The 21,351-nt window shown below is 55.9% G+C and overlaps 1 protein-coding gene across 1 annotated transcript in view; it reads left to right on the top strand.

The window, feature by feature from the left end:
* Positions 1–21,351, top strand: part of LOC134747692 (V-type proton ATPase catalytic subunit A) — a 34,481-nt gene continuing 13,130 nt past the window's right edge. The window contains exons 1-9 of the mRNA XM_063682298.1: positions 1–113; positions 2,244–2,347; positions 3,653–3,765; positions 4,262–4,489; positions 7,935–8,072; positions 8,241–8,392; positions 9,894–10,018; positions 10,638–10,784; positions 11,814–12,029. Coding sequence (XP_063538368.1) covers positions 2,263–2,347; positions 3,653–3,765; positions 4,262–4,489; positions 7,935–8,072; positions 8,241–8,392; positions 9,894–10,018; positions 10,638–10,784; positions 11,814–12,029 — 1,204 coding nt within the window. The 5' untranslated portion in view covers positions 1–113; positions 2,244–2,262. The remainder of the gene's footprint in view (positions 114–2,243; positions 2,348–3,652; positions 3,766–4,261; positions 4,490–7,934; positions 8,073–8,240; positions 8,393–9,893; positions 10,019–10,637; positions 10,785–11,813; positions 12,030–21,351) is intronic.

Consider the following 21,351-nt stretch of genomic DNA (forward strand, 5'->3'; position numbering starts at 1 on the left):
AGACTTCCAACCATAGAGAAGATAGGTCAGCTGACTTTACTTTTATCATTGGTCTTGTGATAAGTTGTAGTTCTCCGCCATTCTCGGCCCGACTTTTCCATCTTTATCGTCTTGTGAGTCTCATTAAAATATTTAACATCGAAATTGAGGTCTTGCTAGGTTTCTTTCTAGTCGTGCTTGTGTTATTCATTGTGGATATTTAGGTAACATCCTGAAAATTGGTAAGCCTATTTAAGTACAACTCTGCCATTGACAGAATTTTGCTAGGCCTGTAAAGTGACTGATTACTGAATTTTGGTACGTCGTCTTCATTTTACTTCGTTTCTTAATGTAATAAATCATTTCCTTGATCATTACACTTATTGGTTAGAGCTGAGGTACTTGAATTAAGTGCAATTTAATAATTAACGCCCATCATGTGACCAATTTGTGGTACATCATTACCAATACCAACCCAAGAACACCCTACACTAACATTGCGGTGACAAGTTTTCTTATTTTGATGCCCCAATTTTTGAGATAACAAATTAATCGAAGCAATTATTTAATTCTCAATCTGGACAGCCTGTTTTGCAATTTCTGCAACATTATTTTATTCATTAACAGTATATAAATTTTAAATTAAAATAAGAAAGCAGTGTCTTATTAAATTCTTGTAGGCAATGATCACCGGTACCGGTTTTTAAATGAAACGAGATGAAAAATCATTTCTTCATTATTTGTATAACTACTTAAATTTATAGTTAAGTTTATATAGTTTGAGATAAACAATTTTATATATTACATTGGGGGCAATATTTAACTACTTTTAACTTACGTAATATATCTTTAATATCTTTCAACCATTATGTGAATAAATGTGATCCTGTAGATCTACAGAAGTTATGGTTCTTGTTTTTTTTTTTCTGGTATTTTATCATATTGAGATCACATGATGGCTTTCATTATATCAGCTATAAACTAAGTATGATATTAAAATAATAATCCATTGTAGTAATCCATTGTATTGTTTTATTTCAAATTAAAGAAATCATTCATCATTTTCATGTTAACATCAGCGGCATGAGTAATTCCTGTTTGCGTCGGCGCTGTAATCTGTCAAGAGCCGATGCGGAGCATCAATTTAAAATCTGTTTTTGGTAATGGAAAGGTTTTGTTGCCCATGTAAAGATGTTTGGCCCAGTGGTTGAGTGGTAGAAAATGCCTTAAGGCATTAAGTCCTCTATTTGTACTTATAATTTTATGTGCAAAAAATAAAGAAACTTTTTCCAAAAATGTTGCTAACTATTATGATGACATTAATGACTGTTCCTACAAACATATAAATGAACCTTCTTTTTTTTTCATAAATTAATTTAATCCTTTTTAGGGACATTCTGTATTGTAAGGCAAAATTTAATTTTTAAATATTAACTTTTTGTATTTATTCTCGCATAATTTTGAAGTGGCAGAGAGGCTTGAATCATGGAATTCTTAAAATCTGGTCCATTGAAGGATTCAAATTTGACTCAAAATGAAAGTTAAGATATTCAGAAGTGACAATGATGGATAGGGAAGTTATCAGCTGATTAGAATCATCTGATCTGTTCTGTGACAGTTGCCTGGCTTTACTTTAGTTTAAGATATTTTGAGGTATTCCTAGCTATACATCCTACATTTGGAATATTTATTTTACTTGGGGTATCTTAATTGGCTTTGCTAGTAAGTTAATTACTAAATCAATGCACATTTTGCATTACTAGTTTGATGGTTTCGTTTGTGTGCAATATCCAATATTAAAACATCAATAAAATTACTTCTATCTTTCAAGACAATAGTTTATTTCAGAGAACTTTGTGTTTTGTGTTATTTGAATGACAATTCATCATATAAATTTATAATTTTTTTTATATAATTTTCCACAAGTTTCACAGTTCTATTGAACAGCCCTTCAGGTTGCACTCACAGTGTTAGAGTTGTTGGAATTTTAATATTATGTAAATGAATTAAATTTCAACTAGATATTTGCCACACGAAGGGACAGGGTAACTGACAATGGCAGTCTTGGAAATGGCTTAGTATAATATTATAAGGATTGTTACAACTAACATATATTCTGTACAGTTGCCATTAGATATATCTGAGTCTGAGCAACTAGGGGGTTAATCTGTGATCAAGATATTCAGCCACTCCAATATATCTGACGGAGACTGTATGCAAGTCTTTCCTGCAGAAAAGTTGATGTTAAGTTTTTACGTTCACAGATAAGAATATAATTTCAAAATGGCGGCGCGGGCCAATCTGAGGATGATTGCCACTGAAGAGAATGAGGATCAGTTTGGCTACGTGTTCGCCGTCTCCGGGCCCGGTATGTAGCCTTGCCTTAGTGCTAGTTGCACTGCACCATCCGCACGAGACAGACTGATCAACGTCACCCGGCGCGCAGGCGCCGCGGCGGTTTACTATGAAACTTTCCATAAAATTTAGCGAAATCTTTAATGATGACGACGACATACAGTTTAGTGCAACCGACCCTTATTCTTACGGTTCATCTATTGATTACGTCACATATTTAGGGTAGGGAGGGGGTTTTAAAAACGTGACCTGTTGTGACAAGAGGGCACAAATTTTTTTTTAACATCATCTGTAAACAAAAATTGTTATGATATTTAGTTATTTGCTGTACTGCTAAATAACTAGTCTTTATTATTTATTTATTCCTAATCGATCTTATCGTGTTGTGTATTATCTAATGTGGTTTATTACTTTCAAAAATACCTTATTGTAATGTAATTAAATAATAATTCAAATTGATATTTCTTTAAAATATAATTGCCAAATATGTGACCAGGGGAGGAGAGGGTTGCCAAATGTGTCCTGATGTGACAAGGGGGAGGTATTTTTGGAAAATTAGCATGTACCTAAAGATGTTTGTGAACTCGACTGTACTTAATACACTCAAGATCATTTTAAACGGGTCACTTTGTGTAGAAATTTTAGTATAAAGCAACCCGTTTTTATTGTGTTTGACACAAGTCCAGTAATAACCCTTATCTCATTGCAATAAGATGTAGGTACTAACTAGTAATGTTGAAGAGCGTTCAGGCTGTAAATCCTTTACCGACATTGGATGACGTCACCGCTACAGACGCAATACCCTAATTATGTTTGGACAGACGAGACTGTACTAATACTAACAGCAACACGCTATGGGTAGACCTGGACCTTGTGTCTTTGATATTAAAGTTTACCAATGGCCAGTTAACAGTGCACCACGTCACGTCTCGCCTGTTACGTAATATTGCGACGAATGCTTCTTAATTTGCAGAACTGTTTTGAGTTTTGATAATCATCATAATAAAAATTCATAACATAACATTTAGTTACTTTTTTTTACTTATAAGATTAAGCCTAGAAATCTAGTGCCTTAAAGCCAAACAAGTAAAGCGTATCCAAACAACATCCATCTTTTTCGTGCCTTTCGGCAGGTGATTTTATTGAAAACAGTTGTAGCGTAGCTTTGTATTCGCTTGAAAGCAGCTGTTGAGATACTTTCAAGAGAATTGCTTGCAGAAAGAGAGCAAAAATTGTATGATATTAAGGAATTATTTTACCTGACTATAGTAGAACGTAGGTATATGAATATATTAACAATTTTGGTTTCGATCATCAGTCGTAACGGCGGAGAAAATGTCCGGAGCGGCTATGTACGAGTTGGTGCGTGTCGGCTACAACGAGCTGGTGGGAGAGATTATCCGTCTGGAGGGAGACATGGCCACCATTCAGGTATACAAATACAAAAAACTCCTCCTTAGCGATTATCTGGTTACATTGTAGTGTTAAAGTGAACAATTATATCGTAACACACCTTTATTACCATAGAAATATGGATCTGTTCCGAGATATGTTATTATGCTACTTCTGCCGGCACTAGCTATTTGACGCTGAATGTACTTAATTTATCTACATAACGTAAACGTAACGTCGCTGTCGGTGCGTTTGTAAATTTCATAATCATAATCATAAATCATTTATTCGTAAAAACATAGGTACAAAATCAGGTCTTATAAATAAACATTTTACCTGGAAAACTTGACGTACTTTCTTTTCTCAAAAGTTTACAGATGATCAAAGAATTTATAAGCGCAATGACGAAAAAAATTCCCTCGTTTATTTTAGAAAAAAGAACATAAATAAACAAAAGACTGAAGGTATGAATCTGCAGTGTCCAACCGAATGAAATTAAATAACAACCTAATTAATCATTTTCTATGTCCCCCAGGTGTACGAGGAAACCTCGGGTGTGACCGTCGGCGACCCCGTGCTCCGCACCGGCAAGCCCCTGTCCGTGGAGCTCGGCCCCGGCATCCTCGGCTCCATCTTCGACGGCATCCAGCGCCCGCTCAAGGACATCAACGAGATGACGCAGTCCATCTACATCCCCCGCGGCGTCAACGTGCCCTGCCTGTCCCGCGACATAAGCTGGGAGTTCAACCCGCTCAATGTCAAGGTCAGTCATACTCGGCTCCATCTTCGACGGCATCCAGCGCCCGCTCAAGGACATCAACGAGATGACGCAGTCCATCTACATCCCCCGCGGCGTCAACGTGCCCTGCCTGTCCCGCGACATAAGCTGGGAGTTCAACCCGCTCAATGTCAAGGTCAGTCATACTCGGCTCCATCTTCGACGGCATCCAGCGCCCGCTCAAGGACATCAACGAGATGACGCAGTCCATCTACATCCCCCGCGGCGTCAACGTGCCCTGCCTGTCCCGCGACATAAGCTGGGAGTTCAACCCGCTCAATGTCAAGGTCAGTCATACTCGGCTCCATCTTCGACGGCATCCAGCGCCCGCTCAAGGACATCAACGAGATGACGCAGTCCATCTACATCCCCCGCGGCGTCAACGTGCCCTGCCTGTCCCGCGACATAAGCTGGGAGTTCAACCCGCTCAATGTCAAGGTCAGTCATACTCGGCTCCATCTTCGACGGCATCCAGCGCCCGCTCAAGGACATCAACGAGATGACGCAGTCCATCTACATCCCCCGCGGCGTCAACGTGCCCTGCCTGTCCCGCGACATAAGCTGGGAGTTCAACCCGCTCAATGTCAAGGTCAGTCATACTCGGCTCCATCTTCGACGGCATCCAGCGCCCGCTCAAGGACATCAACGAGATGACGCAGTCCATCTACATCCCCCGCGGCGTCAACGTGCCCTGCCTGTCCCGCGACATAAGCTGGGAGTTCAACCCGCTCAATGTCAAGGTCAGTCATACTCGGCTCCATCTTCGACGGCATCCAGCGCCCGCTCAAGGACATCAACGAGATGACGCAGTCCATCTACATCCCCCGCGGCGTCAACGTGCCCTGCCTGTCCCGCGACATAAGCTGGGAGTTCAACCCGCTCAATGTCAAGGTCAGTCATACTCGGCTCCATCTTCGACGGCATCCAGCGCCCGCTCAAGGACATCAACGAGATGACGCAGTCCATCTACATCCCCCGCGGCGTCAACGTGCCCTGCCTGTCCCGCGACATAAGCTGGGAGTTCAACCCGCTCAATGTCAAGGTCAGTCATACTCGGCTCCATCTTCGACGGCATCCAGCGCCCGCTCAAGGACATCAACGAGATGACGCAGTCCATCTACATCCCCCGCGGCGTCAACGTGCCCTGCCTGTCCCGCGACATAAGCTGGGAGTTCAACCCGCTCAATGTCAAGGTCAGTCATACTCGGCTCCATCTTCGACGGCATCCAGCGCCCGCTCAAGGACATCAACGAGATGACGCAGTCCATCTACATCCCCCGCGGCGTCAACGTGCCCTGCCTGTCCCGCGACATAAGCTGGGAGTTCAACCCACTCAATGTCAAGGTCAGTCATACTCGGCTCCATCTTCGACGGCATCCAGCGCCCGCTCAAGGACATCAACGAGATGACGCAGTCCATCTACATCCCCCGCGGCGTCAACGTGCCCTGCCTGTCCCGCGACATAAGCTGGGAGTTCAACCCGCTCAATGTCAAGGTCAGTCATACTCGGCTCCATCTTCGACGGCATCCAGCGCCCGCTCAAGGACATCAACGAGATGACGCAGTCCATCTACATCCCCCGCGGCGTCAACGTGCCCTGCCTGTCCCGCGACATAAGCTGGGAGTTCAACCCGCTCAATGTCAAGGTCAGTCATACTCGGCTCCATCTTCGACGGCATCCAGCGCCCGCTCAAGGACATCAACGAGATGACGCAGTCCATCTACATCCCCCGCGGCGTCAACGTGCCCTGCCTGTCCCGCGACATAAGCTGGGAGTTCAACCCGCTCAATGTCAAGGTCAGTCATACTCGGCTCCATCTTCGACGGCATCCAGCGCCCGCTCAAGGACATCAACGAGATGACGCAGTCCATCTACATCCCCCGCGGCGTCAACGTGCCCTGCCTGTCCCGCGACATAAGCTGGGAGTTCAACCCGCTCAATGTCAAGGTCAGTCATACTCGGCTCCATCTTCGACGGCATCCAGCGCCCGCTCAAGGACATCAACGAGATGACGCAGTCCATCTACATCCCCCGCGGCGTCAACGTGCCCTGCCTGTCCCGCGACATAAGCTGGGAGTTCAACCCGCTCAATGTCAAGGTCAGTCATACTCGGCTCCATCTTCGACGGCATCCAGCGCCCGCTCAAGGACATCAACGAGATGACGCAGTCCATCTACATCCCCCGCGGCGTCAACGTGCCCTGCCTGTCCCGCGACATAAGCTGGGAGTTCAACCCGCTCAATGTCAAGGTCAGTCATACTCGGCTCCATCTTCGACGGCATCCAGCGCCCGCTCAAGGACATCAACGAGATGACGCAGTCCATCTACATCCCCCGCGGCGTCAACGTGCCCTGCCTGTCCCGCGACATAAGCTGGGAGTTCAACCCGCTCAATGTCAAGGTCAGTCATACTCGGCTCCATCTTCGACGGCATCCAGCGCCCGCTCAAGGACATCAACGAGATGACGCAGTCCATCTACATCCCCCGCGGCGTCAACGTGCCCTGCCTGTCCCGCGACATAAGCTGGGAGTTCAACCCGCTCAATGTCAAGGTCAGTCATACTCGGCTCCATCTTCGACGGCATCCAGCGCCCGCTCAAGGACATCAACGAGATGACGCAGTCCATCTACATCCCCCGCGGCGTCAACGTGCCCTGCCTGTCCCGCGACATAAGCTGGGAGTTCAACCCGCTCAATGTCAAGGTCAGTCATACTCGGCTCCATCTTCGACGGCATCCAGCGCCCGCTCAAGGACATCAACGAGATGACGCAGTCCATCTACATCCCCCGCGGCGTCAACGTGCCCTGCCTGTCCCGCGACATAAGCTGGGAGTTCAACCCGCTCAATGTCAAGGTCAGTCATACTCGGCTCCATCTTCGACGGCATCCAGCGCCCGCTCAAGGACATCAACGAGATGACGCAGTCCATCTACATCCCCCGCGGCGTCAACGTGCCCTGCCTGTCCCGCGACATAAGCTGGGAGTTCAACCCGCTCAATGTCAAGGTCAGTCATACTCGGCTCCATCTTCGACGGCATCCAGCGCCCGCTCAAGGACATCAACGAGATGACGCAGTCCATCTACATCCCCCGCGGCGTCAACGTGCCCTGTCAAATCAGGAAATTGTCTTGCAAATAGAGACAACATCTAAGAGCCCCGCTAACTTTTTGACCCTTAAGGAGATAGTCATCAAATGTCCATGGACGTCGGCTTCGGTCCTGCACCTGACTTGTAGTCTCGATTATAATCGTAGTTCTTAAGGAACCTAACTTAGGTCAAGTTAGGTTCTTTAAGTGGGCTCTTTTAATATAGGAAAACTGTTCACTCGATTGTAGCTTATATTTTTTTTCCACATAAACTCATTTCCTGTCAGGTGAAATCAGATGACACAACCCTCGATTCTTCATTCGAGCTCTCCTTCTGTTCGCAGGTGGGCTCCCACATCACGGGCGGGGACCTGTACGGCGTGGTGCACGAGAACACGCTGGTGAAGCACCGCATGATCGTGCCGCCCAAGGCCAAGGGTACCGTCACCTACATCGCGCCCTCCGGCAACTACAAAGTCACCGTAAGTACATTCCTTCATGCTGTTCAATTATCATCTGTGGACCTTATTGCGAAGGTTTACAGATGGCCAGTTAAATGTTGTGTCAGTTAGTTCTGCTTTTAAAAATAACTTTATACGAAATGTCTCGTTTTAGTACTTGGCTCAGAATTTGACCCTTATTGTTTATAGGACATCGTGCTGGAGACCGAATTCGACGGCGAGAAGAACAAGTTCAGCATGTTGCAAGTGTGGCCCGTGCGTCAACCCCGCCCCAGCGCAGAGAAACAGCCCGCCAACCACCCGCTGCTCACCGGCCAGCGTGTGCTCGACTCTCTGTTCCCGTACGTAGTCTGGGATAGGGCGGTGCCTACACTAGTGTCACTAGCGTCGGTCGTTGTATAGAACAAGTTCAGCATGTTGCAAGTGTGGCCCGTGCGTCAACCCCGCCCCAGCGCAGAGAAACAGCCCGCCAACCACCCGCTGCTCACCGGCCAGCGTGTGCTCGACTCTCTGTTCCCGTACGTAGTCTGGGATAGGGCGGTGCCTACACTAGTGTCACTAGCGTCGGTCGTTGTATAGAACAAGTTCAGCATGTTGCAAGTGTGGCCCGTGCGTCAACCCCGCCCCAGCGCAGAGAAACAGCCCGCCAACCACCCGCTGCTCACCGGCCAGCGTGTGCTCGACTCTCTGTTCCCGTACGTAGTCTGGGATAGGGCGGTGCCTACACTAGTGTCACTAGCGTCGGTCGTTGTATAGAACAAGTTCAGCATGTTGCAAGTGTGGCCCGTGCGTCAACCCCGCCCCAGCGCAGAGAAACAGCCCGCCAACCACCCGCTGCTCACCGGCCAGCGTGTGCTCGACTCTCTGTTCCCGTACGTAGTCTGGGATAGGGCGGTGCCTACACTAGTGTCACTAGCGTCGGTCGTTGTATAGAACAAGTTCAGCATGTTGCAAGTGTGGCCCGTGCGTCAACCCCGCCCCAGCGCAGAGAAACAGCCCGCCAACCACCCGCTGCTCACCGGCCAGCGTGTGCTCGACTCTCTGTTCCCGTACGTAGTCTGGGATAGGGCGGTGCCTACACTAGTGTCACTAGCGTCGGTCGTTGTATAGAACAAGTTCAGCATGTTGCAAGTGTGGCCCGTGCGTCAACCCCGCCCCAGCGCAGAGAAACAGCCCGCCAACCACCCGCTGCTCACCGGCCAGCGTGTGCTCGACTCTCTGTTCCCGTACGTAGTCTGGGATAGGGCGGTGCCTACACTAGTGTCACTAGCGTCGGTCGTTGTATAGAACAAGTTCAGCATGTTGCAAGTGTGGCCCGTGCGTCAACCCCGCCCCAGCGCAGAGAAACAGCCCGCCAACCACCCGCTGCTCACCGGCCAGCGTGTGCTCGACTCTCTGTTCCCGTACGTAGTCTGGGATAGGGCGGTGCCTACACTAGTGTCACTAGCGTCCGTCGTTGTATAGAACAAGTTCAGCATGTTGCAAGTGTGGCCCGTAGGAATATGTCAAGTCTGATATAAATCGGCGCCTACACTAGTTTCCCTAGCGTCCGTCGTTAAGTTTCACAGTTTTTCTATCCCTTTCAATTTTTAAGTATTCTCGACTGTTCAATAACGTAAAAGGCTGGAGTATTCATATATCAATCGATTAAGTTTTTATTGTGAGCTTTAAAGCGTAAGCATTAATTAATTTCGGTTAGGATCATGTAAATCTTAAAGTAGCCAGCGTCTATCGAAAAAGATCTAAGAAATTGTAATCGTAAATATGGTTTATTAGTAACACCCAACGAATCCAACAGTGCCGGATAACTGCAAGTCAGACTTCAGTGCGTTTTGTCTGTAGGTGCGTGCAGGGCGGCACCACCGCCATCCCCGGAGCCTTCGGTTGCGGCAAGACTGTCATCTCGCAGGCGCTGTCCAAGTACTCCAACTCCGACGTCATCGTCTACGTCGGTTGCGGAGAGCGTGGTACGTATTCTAAAATATGCCGCTACAGACAAATAATGGACTGTGAGCCGGTTATTTTTTTTTTCAACACACTTGCTCAAAACGACGTTTTTATTCCATCGATTTTTGGCTCATAATCCTAGATATTAAACACGCGTGCTCTTTCAGTGTATTATTCCACTCGTGCTTTTTCATTATATTATCCGACTGAGTTATGAAGCTAACTGATTGCTAATAATATGCATGGAAAGGGAGCCTTCTTTAATTGATCGGACTGGCGGGCACCGGCAGTACGAGTATGACAGATGAAACACACAATACTAACTGTAAAAACTATTAAAATTTGATTAATATGAAAGTTTCTTTTTTTTCTCGCAAGTGTGTTGAAAAACGTCGTATGAAACGCGTGTGCATTGGTCATTACACACATCGGCTTTCTTATTGCGCGCTCGCTTACAGCTCGCGCGCACAATATCGCCTCGTGTGTAATGACCAACTTAGCACACTTATATCATAATGTACTATTGTGACCGGTATCTTTCCGGGAGAAAATAACAAAAAAATTTTTTCTAAGTTTATACAGACACCACTTTTTCTATGACTACTCCTACAACTTTACACAATTCCCCGTCGTTCCCAGGTAACGAGATGTCCGAGGTACTGCGGGACTTCCCCGAGCTGACCGTCGAGATCGACGGCGTGACCGAGTCCATCATGAAGCGCACGGCGCTCGTCGCCAACACGTCCAACATGCCCGTGGCTGCCCGCGAGGCCTCCATCTACACCGGTGAGAGCGCACGTGCACGACCATACTATTCCATCCGAGCGGCCGTCTCAGCTCTATAAGAAACTCCTATGGTTTTCAAAAAGTAGAATTCATCAGTTTCATCACCGAACGAGAGCCTCGCGCCTCTCGCGAGCGGGAGCGGAACAGGTTCCCCGGCACCGGTCTGCCGTTTTTAAAGGGAGTTTTCGGGACCGCGCAACTGACGATCGGAATAATATACCGCCACCAATTTTTAAATTAAAGAGCAAAACGATTTTTAAAATAAAATATCGAATTCGACACGTTAATCAACAGAAACGACAACGTCGAACACTACTCTTTCGCTTAATTTATCTACAAGGAGCAAGTTAATGTCGACGCCGTCGCCACGTATGCTGTCAATGCCGGGGGTACGAATAAAGTTTTTATTTTTTATTTTTTATTATTTATTAAGAAACAAACAGTCTTATAAAACAGATGACTATTTAAAGTAACATTTTTCTGGCAATAGACCTATAGTTTCCTATATGTAAACGACTATTAATAAAAACTTATTACTAAGTACAAATGACAAACAATACATGCATATTGTACATATAGTCCGACAAGAAATTGCAGAAAATTAATAAGAAGAAGATGGGAATAATTTAGTACGGAGATTTTTTTTATTTTTTTATTATTTTTTTGTTTAATTTTATTTAATTTCTACCACTTCATGCCGCACCACACGTGTGACGAGATATATGATGAAATCTTAAATTTACAATCGGGTATTTTTATTTCAAAGACGAATAAGCTAATTTCTTAAACAATCTCAATGAGCTGCTAAATATAAATATTTATCTATCAATATAAGACTAAGACGGGAGCACTCATTTGTACAATGCGCTCCTGAAGTTTCCGGAGGGACCGGTTCATTAAACGTCGATATTGACTAAGCTCTATGTCGCCGGTGCCGGGAACTTTCCCAAAACGGGTAATTTTCCGGGCGTCGACGTATACAATCATAAACAATATTGATTCGATCATCCGTCTGTCACCACTCACCAGGTATCACGCTGTCCGAGTACTTCCGCGACATGGGCTACAACGTGTCCATGATGGCGGACTCGACGTCGCGCTGGGCGGAGGCGCTGCGCGAGATCTCGGGGCGGCTGGCGGAGATGCCGGCGGACTCCGGCTACCCCGCGTACCTCGGCGCCCGCCTCGCCTCCTTCTACGAGCGCGCCGGCCGCGTCAAGTGCCTGGGCAACCCCGACCGAGAGGGTGAGGCGTATCATATTCCGTCTGTCACCACTCACCAGGTATCACGCTGTCCGAGTACTTCCGCGACATGGGCTACAACGTGTCCATGATGGCGGACTCGACGTCGCGCTGGGCGGAGGCGCTGCGCGAGATCTCGGGGCGGCTGGCGGAGATGCCGGCGGACTCCGGCTACCCCGCGTACCTCGGCGCCCGCCTCGCCTCCTTCTACGAGCGCGCCGGCCGCGTCAAGTGCCTGGGCAACCCCGACCGAGAGGGTGAGGCGTATCATATTCCGTCTGTCACCACTCACCAGGTATCACGCTGTCCGAGTACTTCCGCGACATGGGCTACAACGTGTCCATGATGGCGGACTCGACGTCGCGCTGGGCGGAGGCGCTGCGCGAGATCTCGGGGCGGCTGGCGGAGATGCCGGCGGACTCCGGCTACCCCGCGTACCTCGGCGCCCGCCTCGCCTCCTTCTACGAGCGCGCCGGCCGCGTCAAGTGCCTGGGCAACCCCGACCGAGAGGGTGAGGCGTATCATATTCCGTCTGTCACCACTCACCAGGTATCACGCTGTCCGAGTACTTCCGCGACATGGGCTACAACGTGTCCATGATGGCGGACTCGACGTCGCGCTGGGCGGAGGCGCTGCGCGAGATCTCGGGGCGGCTGGCGGAGATGCCGGCGGACTCCGGCTACCCCGCGTACCTCGGCGCCCGCCTCGCCTCCTTCTACGAGCGCGCCGGCCGCGTCAAGTGCCTGGGCAACCCCGACCGAGAGGGTGAGGCGTATCATATTCCGTCTGTCACCACTCACCAGGTATCACGCTGTCCGAGTACTTCCGCGACATGGGCTACAACGTGTCCATGATGGCGGACTCGACGTCGCGCTGGGCGGAGGCGCTGCGCGAGATCTCGGGGCGGCTGGCGGAGATGCCGGCGGACTCCGGCTACCCCGCGTACCTCGGCGCCCGCCTCGCCTCCTTCTACGAGCGCGCCGGCCGCGTCAAGTGCCTGGGCAACCCCGACCGAGAGGGTGAGGCGTATCATATTCCGTCTGTCACCACTCACCAGGTATCACGCTGTCCGAGTACTTCCGCGACATGGGCTACAACGTGTCCATGATGGCGGACTCGACGTCGCGCTGGGCGGAGGCGCTGCGCGAGATCTCGGGGCGGCTGGCGGAGATGCCGGCGGACTCCGGCTACCCCGCGTACCTCGGCGCCCGCCTCGCCTCCTTCTACGAGCGCGCCGGCCGCGTCAAGTGCCTGGGCAACCCCGACCGAGAGGGTGAGGCGTATCATATTCCGTCTGTCACCACTCACCAGGTATCACGCTGTCCGAGTACTTCCGCGACATGGGCTACAACGTGTCCATGATGGCGGACTCGACGTCGCGCTGGGCGGAGGCGCTGCGCGAGATCTCGGGGCGGCTGGCGGAGATGCCGGCGGACTCCGGCTACCCCGCGTACCTCGGCGCCCGCCTCGCCTCCTTCTACGAGCGCGCCGGCCGCGTCAAGTGCCTGGGCAACCCCGACCGAGAGGGTGAGGCGTATCATATTCCGTCTGTCACCACTCACCAGGTATCACGCTGTCCGAGTACTTCCGCGACATGGGCTACAACGTGTCCATGATGGCGGACTCGACGTCGCGCTGGGCGGAGGCGCTGCGCGAGATCTCGGGGCGGCTGGCGGAGATGCCGGCGGACTCCGGCTACCCCGCGTACCTCGGCGCCCGCCTCGCCTCCTTCTACGAGCGCGCCGGCCGCGTCAAGTGCCTGGGCAACCCCGACCGAGAGGGTGAGGCGTATCATATTCCGTCTGTCACCACTCACCAGGTATCACGCTGTCCGAGTACTTCCGCGACATGGGCTACAACGTGTCCATGATGGCGGACTCGACGTCGCGCTGGGCGGAGGCGCTGCGCGAGATCTCGGGGCGGCTGGCGGAGATGCCGGCGGACTCCGGCTACCCCGCGTACCTCGGCGCCCGCCTCGCCTCCTTCTACGAGCGCGCCGGCCGCGTCAAGTGCCTGGGCAACCCCGACCGAGAGGGTGAGGCGTATCATATTCCGTCTGTCACCACTCACCAGGTATCACGCTGTCCGAGTACTTCCGCGACATGGGCTACAACGTGTCCATGATGGCGGACTCGACGTCGCGCTGGGCGGAGGCGCTGCGCGAGATCTCGGGGCGGCTGGCGGAGATGCCGGCGGACTCCGGCTACCCCGCGTACCTCGGCGCCCGCCTCGCCTCCTTCTACGAGCGCGCCGGCCGCGTCAAGTGCCTGGGCAACCCCGACCGAGAGGGTGAGGCGTATCATATTCCGTCTGTCACCACTCACCAGGTATCACGCTGTCCGAGTACTTCCGCGACATGGGCTACAACGTGTCCATGATGGCGGACTCGACGTCGCGCTGGGCGGAGGCGCTGCGCGAGATCTCGGGGCGGCTGGCGGAGATGCCGGCGGACTCCGGCTACCCCGCGTACCTCGGCGCCCGCCTCGCCTCCTTCTACGAGCGCGCCGGCCGCGTCAAGTGCCTGGGCAACCCCGACCGAGAGGGTGAGGCGTATCATATTCCGTCTGTCACCACTCACCAGGTATCACGCTGTCCGAGTACTTCCGCGACATGGGCTACAACGTGTCCATGATGGCGGACTCGACGTCGCGCTGGGCGGAGGCGCTGCGCGAGATCTCGGGGCGGCTGGCGGAGATGCCGGCGGACTCCGGCTACCCCGCGTACCTCGGCGCCCGCCTCGCCTCCTTCTACGAGCGCGCCGGCCGCGTCAAGTGCCTGGGCAACCCCGACCGAGAGGGTGAGGCGTATCATATTCCGTCTGTCACCACTCACCAGGTATCACGCTGTCCGAGTACTTCCGCGACATGGGCTACAACGTGTCCATGATGGCGGACTCGACGTCGCGCTGGGCGGAGGCGCTGCGCGAGATCTCGGGGCGGCTGGCGGAGATGCCGGCGGACTCCGGCTACCCCGCGTACCTCGGCGCCCGCCTCGCCTCCTTCTACGAGCGCGCCGGCCGCGTCAAGTGCCTGGGCAACCCCGACCGAGAGGGTGAGGCGTATCATATTCCGTCTGTCACCACTCACCAGGTATCACGCTGTCCGAGTACTTCCGCGACATGGGCTACAACGTGTCCATGATGGCGGACTCGACGTCGCGCTGGGCGGAGGCGCTGCGCGAGATCTCGGGGCGGCTGGCGGAGATGCCGGCGGACTCCGGCTACCCCGCGTACCTCGGCGCCCGCCTCGCCTCCTTCTACGAGCGCGCCGGCCGCGTCAAGTGCCTGGGCAACCCCGACCGAGAGGGTGAGGCGTATCATATTCCGTCTGTCACCACTCACCAGGTATCACGCTGTCCGAGTACTTCCGCGACATGGGCTACAACGTGTCCATGATGGCGGACTCGACGTCGCGCTGGGCGGAGGCGCTGCGCGAGATCTCGGGGCGGCTGGCGGAGATGCCGGCGGACTCCGGCTACCCCGCGTACCTCGGCGCCCGCCTCGCCTCCTTCTACGAGCGCGCCGGCCGCGTCAAGTGCCTGGGCAACCCCGACCGAGAGGGTGAGGCGTATCATATTCCGTCTGTCACCACTCACCAGGTATCACGCTGTCCGAGTACTTCCGCGACATGGGCTACAACGTGTCCATGATGGCGGACTCGACGTCGCGCTGGGCGGAGGCGCTGCGCGAGATCTCGGGGCGGCTGGCGGAGATGCCGGCGGACTCCGGCTACCCCGCGTACCTCGGCGCCCGCCTCGCCTCCTTCTACGAGCGCGCCGGCCGCGTCAAGTGCCTGGGCAACCCCGACCGAGAGGGTGAGGCGTATCATATTCCGTCTGTCACCACTCACCAGGTATCACGCTGTCCGAGTACTTCCGCGACATGGGCTACAACGTGTCCATGATGGCGGACTCGACGTCGCGCTGGGCGGAGGCGCTGCGCGAGATCTCGGGGCGGCTGGCGGAGATGCCGGCGGACTCCGGCTACCCCGCGTACCTCGGCGCCCGCCTCGCCTCCTTCTACGAGCGCGCCGGCCGCGTCAAGTGCCTGGGCAACCCCGACCGAGAGGGTGAGGCGTATCATATTCCGTCTGTCACCACTCACCAGGTATCACGCTGTCCGAGTACTTCCGCGACATGGGCTACAACGTGTCCATGATGGCGGACTCGACGTCGCGCTGGGCGGAGGCGCTGCGCGAGATCTCGGGGCGGCTGGCGGAGATGCCGGCGGACTCCGGCTACCCCGCGTACCTCGGCGCCCGCCTCGCCTCCTTCTACGAGCGCGCCGGCCGCGTCAAGTGCCTGGGCAACCCCGACCGAGAGGGTGAGGCGTATCATATTCCGTCTGTCACCACTCACCAGGTATCACGCTGTCCGAGTACTTCCGCGACATGGGCTACAACGTGTCCATGATGGCGGACTCGACGTCGCGCTGGGCGGAGGCGCTGCGCGAGATCTCGGGGCGGCTGGCGGAGATGCCGGCGGACTCCGGCTACCCCGCGTACCTCGGCGCCCGCCTCGCCTCCTTCTACGAGCGCGCCGGCCGCGTCAAGTGCCTGGGCAACCCCGACCGAGAGGGTGAGGCGTATCATATTCCGTCTGTCACCACTCACCAGGTATCACGCTGTCCGAGTACTTCCGCGACATGGGCTACAACGTGTCCATGATGGCGGACTCGACGTCGCGCTGGGCGGAGGCGCTGCGCGAGATCTCGGGGCGGCTGGCGGAGATGCCGGCGGACTCCGGCTACCCCGCGTACCTCGGCGCCCGCCTCGCCTCCTTCTACGAGCGCGCCGGCCGCGTCAAGTGCCTGGGCAACCCCGACCGAGAGGGTGAGGCGTATCATATTCCGTCTGTCACCACTCACCAGGTATCACGCTGTCCGAGTACTTCCGCGACATGGGCTACAACGTGTCCATGATGGCGGACTCGACGTCGCGCTGGGCGGAGGCGCTGCGCGAGATCTCGGGGCGGCTGGCGGAGATGCCGGCGGACTCCGGCTACCCCGCGTACCTCGGCGCCCGCCTCGCCTCCTTCTACGAGCGCGCCGGCCGCGTCAAGTGCCTGGGCAACCCCGACCGAGAGGGTGAGGCGTATCATATTCCGTCTGTCACCACTCACCAGGTATCACGCTGTCCGAGTACTTCCGCGACATGGGCTACAACGTGTCCATGATGGCGGACTCGACGTCGCGCTGGGCGGAGGCGCTGCGCGAGATCTCGGGGCGGCTGGCGGAGATGCCGGCGGACTCCGGCTACCCCGCGTACCTCGGCGCCCGCCTCGCCTCCTTCTACGAGCGCGCCGGCCGCGTCAAGTGCCTGGGCAACCCCGACCGAGAGGGTGAGGCGTATCATATTCCGTCTGTCACCACTCACCAGGTATCACGCTGTCCGAGTACTTCCGCGACATGGGCTACAACGTGTCCATGATGGCGGACTCGACGTCGCGCTGGGCGGAGGCGCTGCGCGAGATCTCGGGGCGGCTGGCGGAGATGCCGGCGGACTCCGGCTACCCCGCGTACCTCGGCGCCCGCCTCGCCTCCTTCTACGAGCGCGCCGGCCGCGTCAAGTGCCTGGGCAACCCCGACCGAGAGGGTGAGGCGTATCATATTCCGTCTGTCACCACTCACCAGGTATCACGCTGTCCGAGTACTTCCGCGACATGGGCTACAACGTGTCCATGATGGCGGACTCGACGTCGCGCTGGGCGGAGGCGCTGCGCGAGATCTCGGGGCGGCTGGCGGAGATGCCGGCGGACTCCGGCTACCCCGCGTACCTCGGCGCCCGCCTCGCCTCCTTCTACGAGCGCGCCGGCCGCGTCAAGTGCCTGGGCAACCCCGACCGAGAGGGTGAGGCGTATCATATTCCGTCTGTCACCACTCACCAGGTATCACGCTGTCCGAGTACTTCCGCGACATGGGCTACAACGTGTCCATGATGGCGGACTCGACGTCGCGCTGGGCGGAGGCGCTGCGCGAGATCTCGGGGCGGCTGGCGGAGATGCCGGCGGACTCCGGCTACCCCGCGTACCTCGGCGCCCGCCTCGCCTCCTTCTACGAGCGCGCCGGCCGCGTCAAGTGCCTGGGCAACCCCGACCGAGAGGGTGAGGCGTATCATATTCCGTCTGTCACCACTCACCAGGTATCACGCTGTCCGAGTACTTCCGCGACATGGGCTACAACGTGTCCATGATGGCGGACTCGACGTCGCGCTGGGCGGAGGCGCTGCGCGAGATCTCGGGGCGGCTGGCGGAGATGCCGGCGGACTCCGGCTACCCCGCGTACCTCGGCGCCCGCCTCGCCTCCTTCTACGAGCGCGCCGGCCGCGTCAAGTGCCTGGGCAACCCCGACCGAGAGGGTGAGGCGTATCATATTCCGTCTGTCACCACTCACCAGGTATCACGCTGTCCGAGTACTTCCGCGACATGGGCTACAACGTGTCCATGATGGCGGACTCGACGTCGCGCTGGGCGGAGGCGCTGCGCGAGATCTCGGGGCGGCTGGCGGAGATGCCGGCGGACTCCGGCTACCCCGCGTACCTCGGCGCCCGCCTCGCCTCCTTCTACGAGCGCGCCGGCCGCGTCAAGTGCCTGGGCAACCCCGACCGAGAGGGTGAGGCGTATCATATTCCGTCTGTCACCACTCACCAGGTATCACGCTGTCCGAGTACTTCCGCGACATGGGCTACAACGTGTCCATGATGGCGGACTCGACGTCGCGCTGGGCGGAGGCGCTGCGCGAGATCTCGGGGCGGCTGGCGGAGATGCCGGCGGACTCCGGCTACCCCGCGTACCTCGGCGCCCGCCTCGCCTCCTTCTACGAGCGCGCCGGCCGCGTCAAGTGCCTGGGCAACCCCGACCGAGAGGGTGAGGCGTATCATATTCCGTCTGTCACCACTCACCAGGTATCACGCTGTCCGAGTACTTCCGCGACATGGGCTACAACGTGTCCATGATGGCGGACTCGACGTCGCGCTGGGCGGAGGCGCTGCGCGAGATCTCGGGGCGGCTGGCGGAGATGCCGGCGGACTCCGGCTACCCCGCGTACCTCGGCGCCCGCCTCGCCTCCTTCTACGAGCGCGCCGGCCGCGTCAAGTGCCTGGGCAACCCCGACCGAGAGGGTGAGGCGTATCATATTCCGTCTGTCACCACTCACCAGGTATCACGCTGTCCGAGTACTTCCGCGACATGGGCTACAACGTGTCCATGATGGCGGACTCGACGTCGCGCTGGGCGGAGGCGCTGCGCGAGATCTCGGGGCGGCTGGCGGAGATGCCGGCGGACTCCGGCTACCCCGCGTACCTCGGCGCCCGCCTCGCCTCCTTCTACGAGCGCGCCGGCCGCGTCAAGTGCCTGGGCAACCCCGACCGAGAGGGTGAGGCGTATCATATTCCGTCTGTCACCACTCACCAGGTATCACGCTGTCCGAGTACTTCCGCGACATGGGCTACAACGTGTCCATGATGGCGGACTCGACGTCGCGCTGGGCGGAGGCGCTGCGCGAGATCTCGGGGCGGCTGGCGGAGATGCCGGCGGACTCCGGCTACCCCGCGTACCTCGGCGCCCGCCTCGCCTCCTTCTACGAGCGCGCCGGCCGCGTCAAGTGCCTGGGCAACCCCGACCGAGAGGGTGAGGCGTATCATATTCCGTCTGTCACCACTCACCAGGTATCACGCTGTCCGAGTACTTCCGCGACATGGGCTACAACGTGTCCATGATGGCGGACTCGACGTCGCGCTGGGCGGAGGCGCTGCGCGAGATCTCGGGGCGGCTGGCGGAGATGCCGGCGGACTCCGGCTACCCCGCGTACCTCGGCGCCCGCCTCGCCTCCTTCTACGAGCGCGCCGGCCGCGTCAAGTGCCTGGGCAACCCCGACCGAGAGGGTGAGGCGTATCATATTCCGTCTGTCACCACTCACCAGGTATCACGCTGTCCGAGTACTTCCGCGACATGGGCTACAACGTGTCCATGATGGCGGACTCGACGTCGCGCTGGGCGGAGGCGCTGCGCGAGATCTCGGGGCGGCTGGCGGAGATGCCGGCGGACTCCGGCTACCCCGCGTACCTCGGCGCCCGCCTCGCCTCCTTCTACGAGCGCGCCGGCCGCGTCAAGTGCCTGGGCAACCCCGACCGAGAGGGTGAGGCGTATCATATTCCGTCTGTCACCACTCACCAGGTATCACGCTGTCCGAGTACTTCCGCGACATGGGCTACAACGTGTCCATGATGGCGGACTCGACGTCGCGCTGGGCGGAGGCGCTGCGCGAGATCTCGGGGCGGCTGGCGGAGATGCCGGCGGACTCCGGCTACCCCGCGTACCTCGGCGCCCGCCTCGCCTCCTTCTACGAGCGCGCCGGCCGCGTCAAGTGCCTGGGCAACCCCGACCGAGAGGGTGAGGCGTATCATATTCCGTCTGTCACCACTCACCAGGTATCACGCTGTCCGAGTACTTCCGCGACATGGGCTACAACGTGTCCATGATGGCGGACTCGACGTCGCGCTGGGCGGAGGCGCTGCGCGAGATCTCGGGGCGGCTGGCGGAGATGCCGGCGGACTCCGGCTACCCCGCGTACCTCGGCGCCCGCCTCGCCTCCTTCTACGAGCGCGCCGGCCGCGTCAAGTGCCTGGGCAACCCCGACCGAGAGGGTGAGGCGTATCATATTCCGTCTGTCACCACTCACCAGGTATCACGCTGTCCGAGTACTTCCGCGACATGGGCTACAACGTGTCCATGATGGCGGACTCGACGTCGCGCTGGGCGGAGGCGCTGCGCGAGATCTCGGGGCGGCTGGCGGAGATGCCGGCGGACTCCGGCTACCCCGCGTACCTCGGCGCCCGCCTCGCCTCCTTCTACGAGCGCGCCGGCCGCGTCAAGTGCCTGGGCAACCCCGACCGAGAGGGTGAGGCGTATCATATTCCGTCTGTCACCACTCACCAGGTATCACGCTGTCCGAGTACTTCCGCGACATGGGCTACAACGTGTCCATGATGGCGGACTCGACGTCGCGCTGGGCGGAGGCGCTGCGCGAGATCTCGGGGCGGCTGGCGGAGATGCCGGCGGACTCCGGCTACCCCGCGTACCTCGGCGCCCGCCTCGCCTCCTTCTACGAGCGCGCCGGCCGCGTCAAGTGCCTGGGCAACCCCGACCGAGAGGGTGAGGCGTATCATATTCCGTCTGTCACCACTCACCAGGTATCACGCTGTCCGAGTACTTCCGCGACATGGGCTACAACGTGTCCATGATGGCGGACTCGACGTCGCGCTGGGCGGAGGCGCTGCGCGAGATCTCGGGGCGGCTGGCGGAGATGCCGGCGGACTCCGGCTACCCCGCG

The sequence above is a fragment of the Cydia strobilella genome, chromosome 15 (genome assembly GCF_947568885.1).
Source record: "Cydia strobilella chromosome 15, ilCydStro3.1, whole genome shotgun sequence".
Lineage (NCBI taxonomy): Eukaryota > Metazoa > Arthropoda > Insecta > Lepidoptera > Tortricidae > Cydia > Cydia strobilella.